At 34.0% G+C, this 22,846-nt stretch overlaps 1 protein-coding gene across 2 annotated transcripts in view; it reads right to left on the bottom strand.

Moving 5' to 3' along the window:
• KCNH7 (potassium voltage-gated channel subfamily H member 7) overlaps positions 1-22,846 on the bottom strand; it is a 486,041-nt gene that overhangs the window by 125,611 nt on the left and 337,584 nt on the right. The window contains exons 3-5 of one of the 2 annotated variants that reach the window (XM_004743962.3): positions 20,941-21,096; positions 5,853-6,281; positions 1,268-1,288 (exon numbers count right to left, since the gene is read on the bottom strand). In XM_004743962.3, the coding sequence (XP_004744019.1) occupies positions 1,268-1,288; positions 5,853-6,281; positions 20,941-21,096 (606 nt within the window). The remainder of the gene's footprint in view (positions 1-1,267; positions 1,289-5,852; positions 6,282-20,940; positions 21,097-22,846) is intronic. The other variant, XM_045066785.1, reaches the window with a different exon arrangement.

Below are 22,846 nucleotides of genomic sequence, written 5' to 3'. Positions count from 1 at the left end.
AAGAGGTGTCTGTGTTCTGTTTCTCGACATTATATCCTGAATTATATCAACACAAATCACCATCACAGCTGACACTAATTTGCTGCCTTTTAGAAATTAGAGTAGACAGGCCAAGGATAGAATAATCATGTAGATGAAGTACCATCCTGCTATTGGAGGTCACCTCCATGACCCTTTTTGAAGTGCTTGCAAAATAAAATTGGGATGGAGAGAAGCTGTCATGATTTCCCTTCTTTTCAAATCACCCGGGACGGCTGACCAGAAAGCAGCTTTAGTGTCTAGTGCTATTAATTCATAACCATCACCAGCTCTGACTTAATTAGGGAAGCAATTGAGAAATCAATATACAAAACTTCATAGTGATCAGAGTAGCAGTGACATACAGAAGAGGCCAAAACAGTGAACTTTAAGTAGTGATGGTTACTGGTGGAGACGTGTCCATGCAACACACATGCACAAAACGAGTCATTGTCACCATAGGCACACTCACAGCAGCATGCATGGCCTATGTTAAAAGACTAAGCCCGAAAGTCTTCAACTTGATGAGAATAATGTGATTACTGTACTTTGTGATTCCTTATATCTACTCTGATTTAGTAGAAAAAACCAGAGGTGAATTTCAAGTTTTTAGTCAAATCCAGATTTATCCAGAGGTATGGCCCACTTAAACATTACCCTACAGGAGCTACAGGTCATGCCAGTGATTTCAGACTAATATAGGACACAATTAAAAATGACTGAAATGTAAAATAGAGAAAGAGAAAATGACTCTCATGCATGTACAGTTTATTACTACAGTAAGCTTAAAACCATACCCCCTGCCATCCAGGAACGTGAAACTAGTTTTAAGGAAACAAAAGAGGAACAAGTGAAGTGATACTGTCATGTAGCACTTTGATTACTTTATTTATTCTTGCACTCAAAAATTTTTTTGGCTGAAATAGGCTTATGTGCCTCTTTCACAGTGGAATATATTTAGCTTGATACTTGTTTCTTTCCAAATGGTTTAGATATTCAGGAGGTAATCATTGTCAACCTAGCCTTACAGTTCTTGCAGGAAAAAGGAACTCCTAATCATTTTGGTGACATGGCCGAAAAAGTAACAATGTCTCCAACAAAATCAAGCCAGGATGTCTCCACCAGGCACCTGAACTAGCTAAGGGCCAGCATGATGTTGCATTGAACAGGGCATACAGCAGGCAAGTTAACATGCCAAGTAAAGGGGCACTCTGAGCATCAGATGATGAAATTCGAGTTCGTACATTACCTTTGACATTGCGACCATTGTCTGTTTTGAGCACATAAGGATAAAAAAAGAAAGAAAAATAAAAAAGACTAAAATTATGTTATATACACTGAATTACCTCTGTAAAAACAATCAGAGTAAACAGGATATAAGGACTGAAATGTATCTTTGAAATTAGCATTTTGTACTCTTCAACCAAGTAAAATGCACAAACCAAAAATGCTATCTGCTGTAAGCATGCATTTTCAAATATGTGAAACATTTATCTCACTTAATTTAACTAGATTTCAGGATACAGATTTTATAATTATGACAGTCTGGAGAAAGGCATCTCCAGCTGCCTGCAGTTGTGATAAAAAACTTTAGATCTTGTCAGAAGCCAATTTTAGTAGCAGTTCAACCATCATTTACAAAGAAAGACTGTGCAACATTTGGTACCTAAAGTAATCTTTTTTTCCCCATATGGTTTAACCTAGTAAATTAATAAGGACAAATATTTCTAAGACAACAGCTTACCTTAATAAACCAACTTGTGTTATTATCAGAATTCTCTTCACTGCCCCTCCCCACAAATGTTCTTCAATGTATATTTTGGAAATACCAAATGGTGCTCAAAGAGTCATTCTTAGGCAAAAGTAATTGTAAGAAATCAGGGAAAGATTTGACTGTTAAAATAACATGGGAATTTTAAGTTTTTTGTTGTCACAGGGGACTCAGTGTAATAACTAAAATATTTAAGAAATTCATTTATATTAGCATGGGCTGTTTTCAAGTCTCATAATGGAGTGTTTTCAGATTTATTTTGAGATTAGAAATCTGAATCTTTAATGCATATTTGCTACTAACAAAATATGCATTACTGGTTTTGAAACAAACAAGCTTAAAATAAATGAAGTCATGTCAAAACCATTCAAATATATCCAAGATTTGAAAAAATCTGTTCAACATTTGTTGACATCTATGCTACTGCTGTGTATATTTAGAATCTTGGGATATATCGTAATTCTTTCAAAGCTTACAACTGAAGCAATTTCAATAATGTGGTATATTGAATTGCTAGTGTACATTGCCTTTGACAGAGATACACAAAGTTGTGACCTCATGTGACAACTCTGCCCTCTGAGGGACCATAAAAAGGCAAACAGAGATTACAGAGAATTATCTTCATCAGAAGCTTGTCCCCCAAATCATTAGTTTACTAATGATTTACAACTGCTTACAAGTAGTTAAAAATTATAACATTGCTTATCATCAAAATTACACATAAAGATTTGTAAATTTTCAAAAAACCTGATTCAAGCTGCATCATATGGTTAATGATGCTTTGACATTCTAAGAGCATTCAGTCAGGGCACTGAGGCTAGTTGAGACCTTGTTATTTGTACATGACAATGTAAGTGCAGATATTAGAGAAAGCATTTGGAGTCCTATAGCAATTTGACGGAGCAACTTTATGTCTGGTCATTCTAATAATAAAACAATTGGTGTTTATATTTTCTATGTCTGTTTTTTATTTCATTTTTCTAATAGTGCATTTAAAAAATAGTATTTACAAACGTATTCATTTGTGATGGATTAGAAAAAATTCTGGTCCTTCATCATAAATGGTTTGAGCAGTAGAGTTCTAAGGTACTTGGTAAGGTAAATTAAGTAAAAGGATAATGTAAACTATTACACACTACTACATTTGCAAATTATTTGAAGTTCTAAAAAGATAGTCAGTATAGAAGGTAATTTCTCTTCTTGAATGAGGAGGCAATAATCTGAATTCAAAATCTGCTGCAAGTGGGATCTAACCTATTAACCAGTCATATGAATTCATGAAACTAAAATCAGTTTAAAAATTTTTTCAAATTCATGGGGCATTGTCTGTCAACTCTACTCAAATAAAAAAAAAATTAAGACATTTAAAAAAAAGTGTTCCAGCTTCCTTTGTCAGTGGCTCACTTTCTAAAATATACCAAATTAGCTACCCTTAGAAGGTGTAGTTTCTTTTCTGCTAATCGGTTATTTATAGCTAAATTTGTTCTAAAACTGAACTATCAAATACCCTTGAACTATATCAATCAATAGCCAGATGACTGGAGCATCTGCCAGAAAGTGATTTTTTTTTTTTTTTTTGAAAATGACACAGCTTGGGTGGAGAATGACTTCATTACTGAGGGTCCTGAATAGAGAAATCACCTTTTCCCATAACTGTATTAGCAACTTTGTACTAAATAGAGACCACATACATATGAAGAAAATAAAGTGAGATCATGGAATCTGATCTAACCTATTCAGCACCACTGTCAAACCACAGTTTAAGTCTGTACCACGCACTATCATGTATCATTTAAAAGGTAAGAATGTTAGTATACTATAACTCAGGAAAGAAGGCCAATTTCTGAAGTCTGTACAATTCCTAAAGATGCTGACACTAACTGGACTAACTAACTAAGTCGGGCATCTGAATCACCCTATTGGGTTTGTCGCTGTTCAGCCATGGGATTCATTGCTCAAAGATCAAATTTCAGAGGTTTTCAGTTAGGAGATCTTGAGCATGCCATTACTAAACAGTATGGGGGCCTGGATGATTATTCAGTTTGGGAATTGTCCTTGATTTGATTTTCCTTTTGACCTTCTTCAGATCACAGATTAAAATGGATGTGCTAATTGCTTTTGTACAGATACAGTTTCGCAAACCTATCTGTGGAAAACTTCAGTTTTTGTGATATTGACTTATCTCTTTTTGAATTCTTCCTGCCAATTCATTTGCTTTCATCACTTCTGTCTTCTCAACTTCACCATGCCCTTTACATAAAGCTCCCCCACATGATTTAAGTAGGATGGGGTACAATCACTTCCTGTTGCGTGTGGTTTTGAAACATACTTCACAAGCATAGTCCTGTCAATTTCACACCAACATTTATTGAGTTCCTGCCATGAAAAAGGCAATCGTGATTCTAAGGCTACAGATCTAACTGTGCCCAAGCTCCCGCACTGGGGGAGTTCACAGAAACATAGAGTGCTTTGCATATCTAACAGAAATGACAGACTTATAATGTGGAATAAAGGCAGAATGTAAGAAATGCTAAAATATGTGCAAACATTGCTTTGCACACTCAGGTGAGAAATCATTTAATTCTTTGGGTTTGGAAAGGAAAAATGGGTCCTTATGCCTGAGAGAGGCAGAATGAGGAGGGACAAAGTGGAGAAGAGTTATTCCTGGCAGAACAAACTAATGAAGCAAGAAAATGTGTGATACATTTTTGGGAAAAAGCAATTATCTTTGTGTGGGTTTAGAGTGGAATATATAGTAGGGGAAGGAGTCCTTCACGAGCAGGAAGTAAGGCTTGAATTATAACTGTGGTACCTCGTAGTACCCTACACTGTGCCCAGTGCTTAGATCTATGTTTTAAGAAGAAAACTCGAAACCATAGCCGTGATGATGGTCATGCACGGTAATGGATATCACAGGAAGAACAGTGGGCCTCTCAAGAACCCGAGCTTGTGCGATTCAGAAAAGTGGGACTGATACATCCATTCAACTGGTACTTTGAATCTCCAACCCTGGGGGAAAGTTCAGTGGGTCCACAGAACCCTTCTACCATGGGAAATTCTAGTGTGGTAGACTGTGGACTCTGGAGATGGGTGATCCTGTGTGTGAAAGATGACTCTGGTGCTCTGCAACCTTGGACCAGTTATTTATGTAGTAGAAATAAACCTCAGTTTCCTCATCTATAAAATGGGTCTTCATAATAATTCCAAACTCAGAGAGTTGTTGTAAAGAATTGAGAGAATTAATGTGTGTCAAGCATTTATATTGCCTCTCGCATAACAAATAGTATATGTTGGCCATCATCATGTTAATGATGATAATAATTTTATAATAATACATAATATATATACATAATATATAATAATAATATAATTTTATAATAATAATGATGATAATTTTCTCCAGAGTCTTTTGAGCATTGCTGCTTTCACTACTGGCTTATCGAAGAGTGTGAACACCACGAGTCCAGGGAAAAATAAATGAATTCTGAGTTGCTCTGACTTTGGTTTTCAAGTTTGGTCTTTCAGGACTCTCAGGGTTTGTTTTGGTTGTTTACCTCCTAAAAATCTCCCCTTCTTCCTTCCTATCTCTAATCCACCCCAAACACTTACAGCTTTCTAATGATGACTCAGTACACCCACATTTTATAAACCTCTTCCTTTGGAAAGATTTGGTTAATAGGCCTGTGAAGGCATACCACTCATTCACCCCAAGGCTCGACTATTTGTTAAATGCAGCAAAATTAATTATTCTTGAGATGATAGTGTCATCACCTAAGCATATGTTATATAAAGCATTAATTAATACTCCATACGGTAGGCAGATAATGGTTATCATACCATTTCAGAAACACAGAAGAAGCCAGAAAAAACCCAAATCACTCACTATGGTTCAAAGAGGAAATCAGTAACAACTCTGAATGTAAGACTCCTAAAATTTAATTCCCATAATTTACTTGCATCTCTTTCTCCCAAGGCATAAGGATTAATGTCAAAATTAAAAACAATATGGAAATTACCTTTCATTCCCCATTAATATGCATTTCCATATTTTAAAAAAACATACCTTCACTGGCATGTCGGTCTCTAAATATGTTCTTGGGGTGGACACTGAATCCTTCTATATCGTGAACTGAAGAAGCCCTCCGTATGCTACAAATGCTCTCCTTCGATCTGGAATGAGTCAGCTGGGTACTTGACTGCAGCATGTCAGGGTAGAGTCGGTCCCATTGCCTTTTGGGAGACGAATGGTCCAGAGGTCCAGATATATTCACCAAGGGGGAACATTTGCTAGGCTGTATCAAGGCTTTTGTATCATCTGCTTCAGAGGGGCTGCAGCTCTCTTTTGTAGGAGACTTGAAGTGCTTCATGGCTACCGAATCATCACTGTGTTTAGATGAATCGATTACGACCACATCAGGGTCTTCTTGTGGTAAGGACTGCTTTCTGTAAGTGAGAACTCTCAGACCAGGGAATTTGAACCCAAAAAGTTTCCCTACAAATGAAAACAGGAAAAAACATTATTTCAAGACAAATACCTACAGACACAAACACACATAGTATACATGTGTATAAGACATATTCCTTAAGACAAACAAATGAACAAGTACCATTGACTCAAATTTAAGTACCATGTAATAAAAGTTATTAATCAAAACTTAATTGAGTCATTTACAGTTGGAAGAGGGATATTGTAGAAAGCTTCTGAGACTAATATGAATTGTCACATCAGCTGTAAGAAAATAGTAATATAATCTTATCATGTTTCTGATGGTTAAATAGACTCCAATGACATGAAAGCATTACTTGATGACACGAGATTTCTTATTTCAATAAATTAAAGACATGTTACACATTGTAACATATTACATAGTGTTAAAAACCCTATACATCCATTTTTAAGGAGATGTGAAGGGCAGAATACAGTTTAGAAAGGAAAAGAAGGCACCATATGTAAAATGCACAGACACAGGAGAGATTATAGTGCCTATGTATGCTTGGGGGACTAGGGAGCTATTGTCCTTGAAGTAAGAGGGAAGAGAATGAGGTGGGCATAAGTTGGCATGACATATCTAAGAGGGTTTGTGTTAGATAATAAATACTCTGAGTCATGTGCAGATTGGAAAAGTGGGGTCGACAGTGTATGAAAAAAATTCCTCATTCCATTTGGAATGTTTGAAAAGCTTTTGGTTTCAGATAGAGATGTAAAGATAAGAATTTATTTTTCCTGATATTTTTTGTTCCAAAATCTGAGAATATGGCATGAAATTCATCTCAGTAGATAATGCTTAGAAGGACAACTAAATCTAACATTAAAAGGTGGGTATTAAAATTAAAATGTTAACTAATAAAGATATAAACTCACTGGCAATAAAAATGAAAATCAAAACAAGGGCATATCATTTTCCACTCTTCAATTTAGCAGTAAATTAAAAAAAAACACATAATGTAGTGATGGCGAAAAATGCTGGTGAGCATTCTGGCACTTTGATGATGGGACTGAAAATTGCTACAAATTCTTAGGAAAGTCATTGTACAATACCTATTAAAATGAAAGTATGTACTTTCAATCTCATTTATAGGGTAGTACAAACACACAAAGACAAGATACAGTCTGAATATTCATTAGAAGGAGAATGGTTGAATAAATCATGGCATTTTTATAGTTAGGAATCTTCTTTTAAAAAAGTGTATTTAAATAAAAATACTAATATATATATATATATATATATTTTAAAATTTTATGTATTTATTTGACAGACAGATCTCAAGTAGATGAAGAGTCAGGCAGAGAGAGAGGAGGAAGCAGGCTCCCCACTGAGCAGAGAGCCCGATGCGGGGCTTGATCCCAGAACCCTGGGACCATGACCTGAGCCGAAGGCAGAGGCTTTTACCCACTGAGCCACCCCGGTTCTCCTAAATATATTTATGTCTTGATTAGAATTAGGAGATTATTCAAAAATAGCATAAAGTGAAAAAGCAAGTTTCATTTTAATATTTATGACCACTCATTAAAAATAATCAAAGTATATATTTGTCCATGTAAGTTGTATAGCAGTAGAGAAATATGTGAAAGAACACATACCAAACTCATAATGTTAACTGACTAAGTGGGTTTGGAAGTGGGGGAAGGCAATGTATTGCATTCTTCTTTACATGTCTTCATTGTTTGTTACATCAAACATATATATTTTTTAAAAAATTAATAAGGTAAAACTTCTACTTCTAAAAGAAATGAAGAGATAAGAGAAAACATCCAAACACTATTATATAATTCAAAGCTTTTCCAAGTATCATCTCTAAGAAAATGCAAAGTTTTGAGACCCTATTGCCAGTGCAGTTTTCTATGTCCACATGGCCCCATGGCTTGACAATTACACATTGCTCTTCTAGTCAGTTGGATTCCTGCTTGGAGTTCAGTCAGTTGGAGTCTTTGGGCTACAATACTATCTACCTTCTTATATTCTTAAATGTCATGGGTACCCTCATCTTTAATATATTTATTATAAACTTTTCCTCAGTGCATTGAGGATGGTTTTAAAACATGGAAGAAGAGTCACAAAACTCATGGACTTTTCTGCATTTTATTTAAATACACTCTTCCAATACGTGGTCTTATCTGCACACACAGTTTTAATTCCATATTTAATCCAGTAACTCATAAACCTGCATCTCTAGTCCAGACCTATTCTCTTAGTTCCAAACTTGCATATCTATTGACCTCATTGACAGCATCACTTAAAAGTCTGAAAGAAATCCTGTAGCAAATCCAATCTCATGATCTATCTTTCTGATTTTAGCCCTTTTCCTGACAAACATTTCTGTCCCCCTGTGGACCATAGGCTTCATGAGGGCAGGGCCCCTGACTATTTTGCTAACCAAATCCCACCTCTTACTGAAAGCCTGAGCATGATAAATGAATTGCTATAAGCAGATCCCAAACTGAAAATGTGCTTCAATTATGACTGTGGAAAATTAGGATATTTAATTGCTCTGACCAACTTAATTACATAATTTTAGCCTTCTGGAATGGCACTGACCCATGTTTACCAAAAATGATTAATTGAGTAGAACTCAGTAGCTCAGGGAAACGGTGAACTCTCTACCATGCCCTTTGTACCTGATGCAACTCTTATTGTCAATTTCACCTTTTTCAGAGGTTATTAATTGCTACCATTCTGGTTTTAGAACATATGTAGAAATGTCTCAAACTCTTCATTTTATGTAAAATACCTATTACAGAAAATTTTAGAATTAAGCAGGCTAATCTATTATTATAAGCTTTCATTTGTGGGCTAGTAGTTAACAGTGTTCAATACAATTGTAATTGAATTTATCTTTCTGATAAAAGACATGACACAATGTGCAAACTCCAAATATGTTTACCTTTAAGTTCTAGATTAATAAATTGTAGATGAGAGTAACCAATCTGTGCAAATAAGATTAAGCAACAGTGTACTATAGTAGCTGTTTTGCCGGCATTCTTACATAATTCTACTAACAACCCTTACATGCTCAAGTAAATTGCCAAGTTAAAAATCAGTGAACTGCATCAAAGTCACTTGATTAGTTTTTAATGCACATGGAAGTGACTTATAAAGCAGTTTACAAATCAATTCTGCAAGCTTATTACAATGCACTGGAGGTCAATGCCTACTTTTGTTCATTTTTCATTAGTTACATTACCCTCCTCCTTTAAAAACAATTCACTGCCTTTCTTAAATTAATGACCGCATGAGGCATTTAGTTTGCTCTTGTAGTTTGGTCATATCCAAGGTGGTACAGATGGTCTTTTCTGCATCACTAGGTTCATATGACCATGTTATATTGCATTACAGATTTAGTTGTCTAAATGCAGCTCATCCGGAAAGAATACACATTGAGAATTTTGTTCAATGCTAGCACTTTCAAGCAGGAAATATAAAGCATAGATGAGTATAATCCTGTCATGGTTTTTACCACTGGAAAATACCCTTATAAGTCAAGTCTCCACATTGTACTAGATTTGCTTTCTAACTTAAACAACCAAAATAGATACCATTTAGCCTTTTGTTTACTGTAACATTTGACAAATCTGAAATAAGAACAACAAAATAAGAGTTTTTACCCATTTGTGCACTCTCCCAAATAATTTTAAGTACTGATAAACTGCTTACATGAACAGGATTTTCATCTAAGATGTATCTAGTTTCTAACACATATGGATGAACTACTGCTATAATATCTTTCTCAGAACATGTCACTTTTAAGAAGCTGCCTAATATAAGTTTGGAAGCTTCATCTTTGCATATCCTGTATCATATTTAACTGAGATCTTCGTACTTCTCACCCATGTAGGCACACAGATAATCTGTCATTGTTCTCTTTAAAAAGCCTGGAATTATGACTTCTATCTATCTATCTATCTATCTATCTATCTGGATATAAATATCCATATTGAGGATCTAATGAAAATCATAACTCTCTCCTAAATAAATATAGAAAAATGCATACACAAAATTTTGTTTTTGATATCAGAAAATGAATAACAAAATCCCTCTCCCTGAAGGAAAACCCTTCTACTAACCTTGCCAGGGGTTCCCTGGGATTAGTTGACTCTTAACATTCCTTCCAGTTCTGAGTTTCTTTACATATATATGCTAGTCATAGTTTTCACAAAATTATAATGATCACAGCTGCATTTCTATCCAATCTCCTATGGTAATGGGACTTTAGAATATAGTTTTACTAAACTTTTCAGAATGGAAAAGGTCTCATCATTTCTCTTTCTTTCTTATCTTCTCCTCTGGGAGCTGGTTCTTATCTACTTGAATTTGGAAGAAAACAATATTTCTAATTTAAGAATTGATTTAGGAATATTAGAAATAATATTTTTTTCAGAAAAAACAAATACTGGGACACCTGGGTGGCTCAGTGGTTAAGCCTCTGCTTTTGGCTTAGGTCATGATCTTAGGGTCTTGGAATCGAGCCCTGCATTGGGCTCTCTGCTCAGCGGGGAGCCTGCTTCCTCCTCCCTCTCTCTCTGCCTGCCTCTGTCTACTTGTGATCTCTCTCTCTGTCAAATAAATAAATAAAATCTTTTTAAAAAAACAAACAAACAAGTATTTCCCAAAAGTCCTCCATATATTTCTAGTCATTGAATTTCCTCACAATTACAAATTCCCAATCATTCTCTTAGTTCAACTTCCTTTCTGCAAACTCTTAGAACTTCGATTATCTAATAATTTTACTATGAAAACCCAGTTAAATATAGACCAGAAACAATTTATTCTTACTTGGTTTTCCATTGAATTATGGACTAAAAAGTAGAGAGAAACTTTAGTTCAAGCAGTCATGCAAACTAAAGGATATAGTTGGGTATCAGGAGACACACATGGGTGAAGGGAATGGGTATATTATGAAGGCCCTGAACAGAGATATTTCATCTCACAAAAGAGTAAAGGAGGTCAGATCCTGAGAAAGGTCTGTGCTAAAAGCTTTCTGAGGAGCGTTCTCAGGAGGTACTCCTGAGAAAAAGGAAGAAGACAGGATTGGGCAGAGGAAGTTAAACTCTTATGCAAATGTGATGGGGTTTCTGCTGACTCTCTGTTCTTCAGAGTGATGCCGAATTCAAGTCATGGTAACTGGCCTTTGTCTCCCTGTATAGCTAGTCTCGTGCTACCCCATGAGAAGGTCCATAACCTATGTAAGGCAGTTCCCTGTCTTTGACTACAATTCTCAATGAGGAGCAGAGCTGTGGACCCTCAGTAGCCAATATTCACAGCAGCAGGGTGAGGAAGGTGTCTGACTGAGTAGCACAGTATCCACAGTGCAGAAAAGGAACAGAAAAGGAACAATAGCCAGATTTTTGTCTAGGAAAAAACCCTATGATCTAAATTAAGTCTACTATCAGCTATTATCACACAAAATAAGGATTTGTGAGTTACTGTCTACATGCCTTTCTAAAATCATGGTATTCACACATCTGACACTTAAATTGCAAGCCTTAAAAATCACTGAGATTTTCTCCAGCCAAATAGCTCTGTATGTGCAGAAAAATGACTTTAATCTCTGAGTCAGAGAGAGCAATAGATAGAATCTGATGGGAGAAACAGGGAAGGTAATTGATATATCTGCCTTGTCTTTTTAGGGAGGAATTTCCATAGAGGCACTCTGCAAGGAGATGAATCTTTCTTACTCCTAAGTGTGTAATGAGTATATGATACTGCCCACAGGCTGCTAGAACAACCCATAATATTGTCAAAGAAGACAGCAGTTGGCAATTAGACTGGGAAAAAGGATCACTCAGTGTGAACTCAGGGCTGACTTGATTAACTTGAACTGTGGGTGACGAACATGCAGTACAGTCAGTGTGGTCCTAATGTTAGTGACCAGAAAAGATCACCAGGAAGTCCATCCATCTAGTAAACCTGAAGGTAAATTTGGGACACTTTAAAGGAGCAGATGTGGTCAGTAATGCCTTGAAAGGCTAAGACTCTTGGGAGATTTCCTCGGATGAGAGATACCACAGAAAAAGCAGCAACTTGCAATAAGGCGGTAAGTGTAAAACCAAATTAGAATCTTGAAGCAATGTGAGTCCTGACCCACTAGGGTATGGCACACATGGGTGGAAGTGAGGGAAGGTAGTGCCGCAGTAGCAGTTAGGCAGCAGTTACTGTCTGGGAGCTGCAGCAGTTACTGTCTGGGAGCTGCAGCAGCAGCAGCAGCAGCAGAGAACTTCTGGAACAGGTTCATAAATGCTGATGATGTCTGAGAGATACTGCTTTCATCCTGGCCAGGTCATCGTGAAAGCAAAGAAGCAGAAAAGACAGGTTTGGGATAAGGGAGATCAGGCAGAAAACAGGACAGGGTGATGGGCTGCTTTTAACTACCCAAGGTTAAAATATCTCAGTGAAGAGGGATTGGAAATGAAAACAAATGCCATCAGAAGTATATTTACCTAATAAGGTGTTTATGTGATAACTATGTAATACATAAATGTTTCATTTATCGATACTATTATTGTGATTCTCTTCAATAGATTTCTTCCTTTTCCAAATGCCAAGTTAAAGAAGCCGTTCAAATTGTGTGAGCATAAGAACATCTTAAACTAGGGGGGCCTGGATGGCTCAGTCATTAAGCGTTTGCCTTCAGCTCAGGTCACCATCCCAGGGTCTTGGGATTGAGCCCTGCATCCTGTTGCCTACTCAGGGGGCACCTGCGTATCCCTCTCCCACTCCCCCCATTTGTGTTCCTTTTCTCTCTCTGTCAAATAAATAAATAAAATCTTAAAAAAAAATAAAAGAACAAATTAAAAAAAAAAGAACATCTTAACCCAAATTGATCTGGGATGCCCATATACTCATCACACTGACAGGGATTCCCTTGATGGAGCATTCTAAATACAAACGGTACAGAAACCAGTTGCCTGAATGCAGTATGAATAGGGACCATCCTTGATTTAGATGTTGCTAGGTAACAAATGTTTCCAAATGATATGCACACGAGGACTTTCTGGCATGGATATGCTGATTTAGACAGTCATTAGGATTCATTGTTAATAGAGAGATAAAATATAATTTTTTTCAACTACCAGCAATTGTCCCAATTTTAGAAAAATGTACTTTGCCCAAATTCTAGGGGGGGAAACAGAAGATAAAGTTGATTGCAACCTGTGACTGAACTTTTCCCATATTTCTTTTAGCAATCATGTCATAGTTTCCTTTCTAGATCAAATTCAATCTTTAAAAAGAGGAAACTTCCAAACCTATGATAATAGTAAATATTAGTTGCATTGTAAAACCATTAATTAAATTCATCTGAATAATAGATTTTCTCTGTAGTAATGCTCACTGAGGGGGAAACTCTATAAAACTACTGTAGCTCTTCATCTTTGAATTAAAGAATAACTTTCAGCCCTAGTGGAGAATGGTGAAAATACTGTGAATGCCCTTTCATAATCCAGGATATAGAAAATTTCTTTGTTCCTTAGTGTGAGGTCTGAAAACTGAGATGCAAATTTAATGTAGCTGTTCAGGCAAATATGTATTTTATGTGTCAATTATTCAGAATAGTTGGGTCCAAAGCATATGAATATATTTTTAGTGGTTTAAATTAGTTAGATAATTGCCTAAATTACCAGCTGTAGTTTGCATGTATAGACTTAGCTTCAGTCAAAGCTTTTAGAGTAATTCAAACTTTTATTTTAATAAGGATAAAAGTAGAAATTCTCCTTTGATTTGGAGACAACAATTCTAATCATTTCAAAGATAATGGAATCTCCTTTGTCATACCTTAATAAGATTAAATTAGATTAAAATGTTCACTTTTGAAAAGAACTGTAAGGATAAGAGACTATAAAAATTAAACTTTATTATATTTTTACATTTAATTTCATTTAAAATATATCTTTATAGTTTTATGTAAACATTAATTAACTTATACAAACAGTTCTCATTGTGACTTGTAGTATAATCATTTATAAATTAATAAAGTTCATAGTTTTTCTGTAAATAAAAGAAACAATGTGGGTCTGTTTTCTTGTTGAGAAATATTTAAAGTTTAGTACAATGAGACTGTTTCATAGATTTTTGACAGTGATGGCAAGAGTAAATTAACTAGACTTAAATTTAGACAAAAGCTATCTTAAACTAATATAAGGAGAGTAAAAATGTTATTAAAATTTATGTGGGGATATAAGCTGAAGATCAACTTTTCTAGGGACTCAGACTGACTCTTCAATTTTAAAATAAGATAAAAATATAAAATGCATTCATTTTCTGTTTGGATGTATATTGTTATACCAAGAAATTTTTGTTTAAATGAGGTTCCCCATAAATCCCATGAAAATTTTTTAACAAACAAAATGTGTGTGTGTGTGTGTGTGTGTGTATGTGTGTGCATGAAAGGGTCAGACTGGTGATCCTAAGAGGTCTAAACCTCTACCATAAAATAGAAGATATATAAAATTCAAATATACTTACAAATTAATATGAAACTTAAATATATTTTACTTAGAATAATAAAGTGAAAGTCTCTTAAACTTGATTAGCAAAAACACATAATTTGGTTATCTTCCACACTGTGCAAATATTTCATAGCAACAGATACAAGAATAGGAAAAAACCCCTGAATTTCCCCATTCCATTAGTTCTTTTAGATGCGGTCCCCATTTAGTTGGTAGGAAAAGTACAATTTTCTCTTTCATTTGATATTGTTTCCATTCTTCAGACATTAAGGTCTTTAAAGAAACCATTAATGAGAAAAGACTTAATTATATATTTTATTTGGCATTTATATTGTTTATGTAGCAATTAATTGACTCAATTATGCAGTATTTATCAATTTGATACACTGAGCAATATAATACTCTCTTCTGTACTTGCTTCATCGCAGGGGACATAAGACACTTATTTGTGGCTTGTTCTATATCTTCAACAGAGAATAAGTTTGTGAGAAATCAGTTTTTTCCCAGAGAAAGCTGCTCACTTTAGTTGTGTAAGGTTCCTGACCCAGAAATTAGATATTTGTATTGAGAAAGGATTCACCACTTTATTTAATGCAAAACAAATCTCTAGAATTTTCTCTGTCCAATTTATCATAGTTCCTTTTTGTGATACATCTCTCTACTATGCATTTAGCTTATTTTCTATTATTTCTTTATTTTAATTTTTTTATTTTTTATAAACATATATTTTTATCCCCAGGGGTACAGGTCTGTGAATCACCAGGTTTACACACTATTTCACTTTCTTCTTGTCTGTGTTTCTTGTGTTGTCACTTCACATTTTTCTCTTTATTTTGTCTTCACTCCAGGAGAGGCAGTTACATTTACAGAAACCCACATCTTTTCAAACAAACAATAGACTTTTCCTCATTACTATCACTTAAATTCTTACTTTTGGGGTCTTGCACACACCCCCATCCTGACACACTTAAATATTTCTTATTATATAAAAATTAGGCATTTTGAAGGTTAAGATGTTTTTGCAAAAAAAAAAGCATATTAGATTTGATTTACTCATTTTTTTTTTGTTTGGTTTGATGGTCACCACTGGAACAACAATGTTGAAATAGTTAATACCTTTATTTTACACAGGGAGTAAAGTGGTACTTTAAGGAAAAAAAATCAGGATTTTTCCCACAGTCAGAAATAATACAAAGCAGAATTTGGATAGTATTAGAAGCTACCAAGTGTAATTTTTCTCTCCAACTTTTCTGATTGATTTAACAATCAACACTTCATAAATTGACATCAAGTCAAGGAAATTCCAGAGCATGAAATGACAGAAGGGTATAATCAAATCTAATATACTGGTTGTAAACAATGGTCCTTTGTAATGCTCTGGAAATGATTTTATCTGCATATTTATATTTTCCCCAATGACTCTGTATAGGAGTGACAGCTGCAGTGTAGGGAAACCACTCATAATCACAAAATAAAAAGCAATCCTACTGAATTTGCTATGGCTTACACATGAGATGCTATTTTAATCACAGTATAAAATTGCATAGGTTATATGTTACATCCTGCAAAGCTACTGTATAGATTATCTTCCATTCAAGGAATCAGTTTCAATTCCCCATTTGTATTTCAGTTTGAAATGAATACTTTGATTTTTTTAAAAATTGGCCCCCCCCCTTTTTTTTTTTTGCGATGCTGCTATTGCACAACTCCTTTTTTCAGTTCTATTCAAGTTGCTGTACCATGCAAAATAACTGTTCTATGGGAAAATGAAGAATTTGTGAAGACAATGAAGAAATAAAATCAGGCATCCCCCAAAACAAAAGTTCTTACTGATATTCATGACCAAGATACAGGCTGTCATTACCTAAAGTACACTCCCAGGAATCATTCAATAATGACTTAATTGGTTAGTGGGAAATATAAAGAAATAAAAATAGTCATCAACTTAGAGGAACAAGACTTTGGTATTACAATAATTCTTTTAAAGTACTTCAATTTAATTTTTAAATATGTCACCTGGGAGACTGACATATTGATGATTTTTTGATAAAGAGTTTTCCCCCAAGTGTGATATTGTTCAGAGCAAGATATTTAGTATATTAGAGTCATGTTGCATTAATATAGTTCTCCCAATATTGGTTTAACAGAATATTGTACTGTCATTTGGACATATCTAAGAAAGAAACTGATTCTATGAAAAATTCTCAGGTGTTATGCATTTGATTTAGTATTCAACTTAGATTTAATGATGTACTTTGCTATCTGAGTTTATATACAGGATAACAATATTTTTCCAAATATTAAGGTATTGTGACAAGGTTTCCAGCTACCCACAGACAATAACAGATACCTAAATTCCAATTTCCTCATGGATCTTCCAAAAACCACAGAGATCAACATATGAGACAAGTAAAAATATCCATAAACTATGCCTAAAGAGTAATTAGAGACAGAGACATTACACACTTTAATTTACATATAGGCAGGGAAATGAATTCCTAAGACCAGCAGAATTGGTTCAGGAAAGCACACTACAATAGAGTTACACAGAAACTTAGTGAAGAAAGGGGGAGTACAAAGGTCTCCTTAGAGTGATGGAAAAAGTATCAAATATGGTTTACCCACAGAAGAAAAGAACACACTATGTAAGAAATATTGAGAGCAGATATGTGAACTGAGTGGTCAGAGCACTGGTTAATAAAGAGACTATAAAAAGTGACTTGAAAAGTGCACAAGACCTCAGTTAGCAGTCTTAGAAAACATTTCTTCTTTCGGGTGGGGGGTAAAGACTAGTGCTGAGGATTGAATATCTTTCACTAGAAATTTAATACCAAAACAAAGTTCTCTGACAAACTAGAAATACTGCAACAACAACAACAACAACAACAACAACAAAACAACAACAACAACAACAACAAAAGGAGAAGGAGAAGGAAATACAGAATAAGCTCATCAAGGACCTTGTTGGTAAAAATTAGGAATCAAATAATATAATTTAAATTGACCAACTGAATGGCAGAAAACCATTCTTAGGAGTGCAAAGATAAGAATTAGAGCAGATATTATTAACTAAAACTGCATGGTGGAAAGGGGAGGAAAAGAATTACAGGCTAATTTTATTCAGCTCATACTAAATCAAAATACAGTGAGGAAAACGAGAGATTAAGGACATTATATACAATTTTCTATAAAGGCAGCTACTGGAAAAAAATACAAATATTTTCAAATACCAAAACAAAAACGAAAACAGGATAAAACAAACCCAAAACCACACAGTTAAAGTTTATAAAAAAACAAAGAGAACATAACATAATGACATGCTTTAAGAGAGTATATTCAACATAGAATATGTTAGTACTAAGAAAAAACATAGTAGTTATATCAGTAAGTATAATTACCTATTTTAATTATAAATTAAAAGAGAAGTATTATTTTTTCTTATAAGAAACAAAGGAAAACCAACTCTGGAATATATTAAAAAATACAACTAAAACAAAGAAAGACTAAAAAGTGGTTTAAATATGTAATAAAGAAATAGAACTGGGAAAATCATTTAAAAAAACATAAAAGACTACTTTGCAGAATACTACTAAAATAAATTTTTAAAATCTAATAAAAGTCTGAGAAATAAGACTTTATAAAACTGGTACTAGTTGAGAGGGACAAGGGACTACTTGAATAGCCCAATCTCTGGAAAAAAAGAAAGAAATTTGTCAAAAAGCTACTCCACAAATAAGTATCAGACTTGGATGATTTCACGGGGGAATCATTCTTAACTTTTAAAGATCAGATAATCCCCAAACTATATGATAGTTCTTTAGCATGGAAAATAGAAAAGAATTTCCAAATTATTTTTGGAAGGAATTATAACATTGATACCAATACCTGATGAAATTGCACATATAAACACACACACACAAATTGCAGATGAGTCTCCCTAATGAATACTGATGTAAAAATCCTAAATTAATTTTAGATAAAGAAAATCCAACAGCGTAATAGAAAATGAAATACATCATGACCATATGTGACTCTTTTCAGAGATGTTAGTAAGACCATTAGTAAAATATATCATAAAAATAAATAGAATTGCATACCCATTTCCACAGATGCTTAAAAGGCAATGTGCAAATTTTAACACCATTCTTAATAAATATAAGTTAATGGAAAGCCTTAAAAGTCTAAAACACATACAACTCAACCCAAATGCTATCATTTGAATTAATGAAAAAACTTGCCATTCACACAAAAACCAGGAACAAGGCATGCTATTTACCATTAATTTCTATTTAATAATATGTTGGAGGTAATAGCTAGCACAAAAGAACTAGAGAAAACTATTAGATGTACAGGAATTGGAAAAAAATGTAAAATAATCTCTATTTGAGATAATAAGACACTTGAAAAATTCATGATAGTCAATGTATAAGCCACTGGAAACTAAGAAAACTCACTAAGGTAGTAGGATATAAAATTAACATACTCAGAAAAAAATCACTAGCCTTAAAAATGATCTGAAGATATAATGAAAAAGAAGATCCTATTTATAATCTCAACAATAACAAAAAGTTAAATGCCAAGTAGCAAACTAAAGAGTAAGAAAACATTGTGAACACTCCTGAAAGACAAATACTAGATTTAAAAATGAAAGTACATATAATATTCTTGTATAGAATGACTTAACACATAAAGAGGTTAATATTCCTCAAATTAATTTATAAACTTAATGCAAATCTAGTAATTTTTTTTTCCTTATCGAACAAGTCATTTCTAAAGTTCATATAGGATGCTATAGCAAGAAATAACCGCAAACCTCTGAAAATTAATGTCAAAGGGAGCATGTCATAGCAAAGATTCATTGTATATTTAAAACAATGTGATTCTGAATGATAAATAAGCTAACGAAGGAGAATAGGAAGTTCAGAAATATACTCAAGCACATAAGGAAGTTTAGTATCTGGTAATGGTAGCATCTCAAGTTATTGATGAAAAGATAGACTTTCTAATAAATGATGTTAGAACAACTGGAGAGTTGTTGATAAAATGATAAATTAAACATATACCTTGCTAAACCAAGGTGTGTGTGTGTGTGTATACCGATATAAACCAAGCTAAACTTAAAATGTAACAGAGATTCTAAAGCGATACAAGTTCTAAGAAAATAATTTTTACAACCTTGGAATGGTAATAGTAACTCAAAAATTCAGAATCAACAAAGGAAATGCTTGATAAATTTAGCTGCACTATAAACAAACAAACAACAACAAAACCTTTGCATGACGAAAATCAGGAAAAAGACAAAAAAATATTTGCTGGGAAGATGTGCCACTGATTTTACCGTTTGAAAAAAAAAAGACAAAAAATGTATGTAAGAAATGGACAGATGACAGAAAAGAAATGTCCTACTGCTTAAATATCTGAACCTCATTCATAATAAAAGAAATGTAGGGGCACCTGGGTGGCTCAGTGGGTTAAAGCCTCTGCCTTCAGCTCAGGTCATGATCCCAGGGTCCTGGAATGGAGCCCCGCATCCCATCGGGCTCTCTGCTCAGCAGGGAGCCTGCTTTCTCCCCTCTCTGCTTGCCTCTCTGCCTACTTGTGATTTCTTTCTCTTTGTCAAATAAGTAGAATATTAAGAAAAAAAGAAAGAAAAGAAATGTAAAGTAGAACTAAATGAGGTACTACTTCTCACCTATCATAATGACAATTATCGAGAAGACTGACTCATTCTGTTATCATGGCTTTGGCAGAAAGATCTATTACATTGTTGATGGTAGTGTAAAATGGTTCAAACTCTAGGGAGGGGAATTTAGTAGATGCTAAAAAATTGCATATGCATTTACCTTTTGACCTAGAAATCCCACTTATCGACTCTTCCCCTGAAAATAATTTTCCCAAAATATACATACAGGTACTCAATTCATTCTGGCATTGTTTGTAATGCCCCAAATTTGGAAACAACCTTTAAGTCCATGTAGGGGATTGGATTAACAACAGTACAACCAAGTCAAATGGCTGTAAAAGCAACTGATCAATTCTGTAAGGCACCAAAGGGTAATGACAGTTATGTTTTTTTTTTAATTACAAAATTATAATGGAAACATATTTTGAAATCACACTCAAATGAAGAACGTATTAAAATTACTAGTAGCAGTAATATCAGTAGCAGAATATCAATAGCATTATGTACATGTTGCCTTTTACTTACGGTTTACAGTTTTGACTGGTAATATTGGGTTTACCCTCTCTGGGGAGGCAGCATTTTCTTCATCTGTCACATATTCAAAATTAATGATGAACATCATAGCCACACCCTCTTGGTTTTTCACTGGAATTATGTGAGTGTTACAAATGAAAGTGGACCCTAAGGAGATGAAAAATGAATGTTAGGTCAAAAACATGCTTTCATTTTGAAATGTTAGTAATATTAAAATTATAATAAACCTTTAGAATTTTCTATCATAAATGACTATTAAAATTTAAGAAAAATAATTTGACTTTTATTTCATATTTCATTGCATGTCTATTTACATAAAAATGTACAAATTTTGACATAAAGACCTTAAAGGCAAATTTGGGTACTTCCTTATGGAAAAACAGAACATCAAATATTATTTGTCTTCACACCTACCACTGTAATAGTATAGGGGAAAAAGCATATTCTTTAACTTTGTAGAAAAACTCAGGCTTCTTATATATATTTTGATTAATTCTGAATTTGTATAAAATATAGCTATATGAACAGAAAGATAACTCATTTGTGTCATCTTGATCTTTGTGCTAAATTATTTCTTTTTTTTTTCTTTTAATTTCCTGGGTATAAAATAGTAAGTTATTGACTCTGTATATATTCCAATACTTCTTTTCTTTTTATCTGCAAAATTCACAGTGCCCAAATTATAATGATTTTATTTGGTATGTAATCTGTTAGAAAATAAGAACAATATTTTGTATATATTACTGTGTTAATTTAATTCCTTAACTGAAAAGATGATATTCTTTTTAAAGCACAATTGTGGGGCTAATAAGATATATTTTATTAGACTTTTCTGGAAATGAGAACAAAAGAATGACTCAGTTTACAATTAACTACTGTCATCCATCCTCTAACAGAAAATCCAAGATCCAAGATTTAGAGAATTCTGTCAAGATGTTGATTTCTTTTAAATCAATTGACTTCTGACTGACTTCTTGAGCTTGATTTCTAGAACTAAGTATTTCCTTAAAGTAGCTTACATCTTTACCCTCTAGATATTTCTTTTTTTTTTAGTCATGGTAATGGAAATTTCAGGTTAGGGATTTGTTTGGGTTCAAAAGTATTTTATTTTTAAAATGCAAAACTTCAGGAAAAGTTCTCAAGCATTCAGACAATAGAGCAATTTTTTAACTTTTTTTTTTTTTGACTAGCTGGAACCATTGTGAATCTTGAGGAAAATGGTGGTTCAGTGCAGAGAGAGGAGCAGGTTGGGAGCAAGCTGGACCTGGATACAGAGGGAGCTGTGAGAAAGTGAGAGATCAGGAGCCTGAGGCCAGGGCATTGTCAAATAACAGGAAGAATGTAGTTGGAAGCTCAACATCCCTAAGACCAGTGGACTAGTATTCCAAAATGGTGTCCTATGTGTGCTATAACTATTAAAAACAAAGTAAGTGTGAGAAAATTCTTTCCTCTTTTTTCATCCCTAAAACCTGGCTCCTACTGCCAGAGCTGAGAACAAAGACTATTGCTAGTATTGCTATAGACTGAGACATCACAGATGGAAGAGCTTTGGAGGGTGGGCCTAGAGATCTACTTGCTATTTATGAAATTGTTTGTATGAGTGAACATGTTCTAATTTCTAAGGAACTGACTTACAAAAACACTTTTAGAACATGGACTCTTGGTTAGTTGGGGAAGTCTATGTGCTAATTATGATTCAGATTTTTAAATGTCAATAGCCTGCCAGATTTGAAGTGTAGAAGATCTTATTTATAATTAATCTCGTATTTTCTATAAATACGGCCATGGTTTTATAGATGTTGAAAAGTATGTCTTAAGAATGACATGCTGCACCTTCATAGTCTTCAGCTATATCTTCGATTCATTTAATAAAATAGTTAGCTAGAAGACTTGTCAT

This window comes from Mustela putorius, unplaced genomic scaffold, assembly GCF_011764305.1.
Source record: "Mustela putorius furo isolate JIRA1106 unplaced genomic scaffold, ASM1176430v1.1 tig00003869_pilon_pilon_pilon, whole genome shotgun sequence".
NCBI classification, from domain to species: domain Eukaryota; kingdom Metazoa; phylum Chordata; class Mammalia; order Carnivora; family Mustelidae; genus Mustela; species Mustela putorius.
This window is presented reverse-complemented; position numbering and strand designations above follow the sequence as displayed.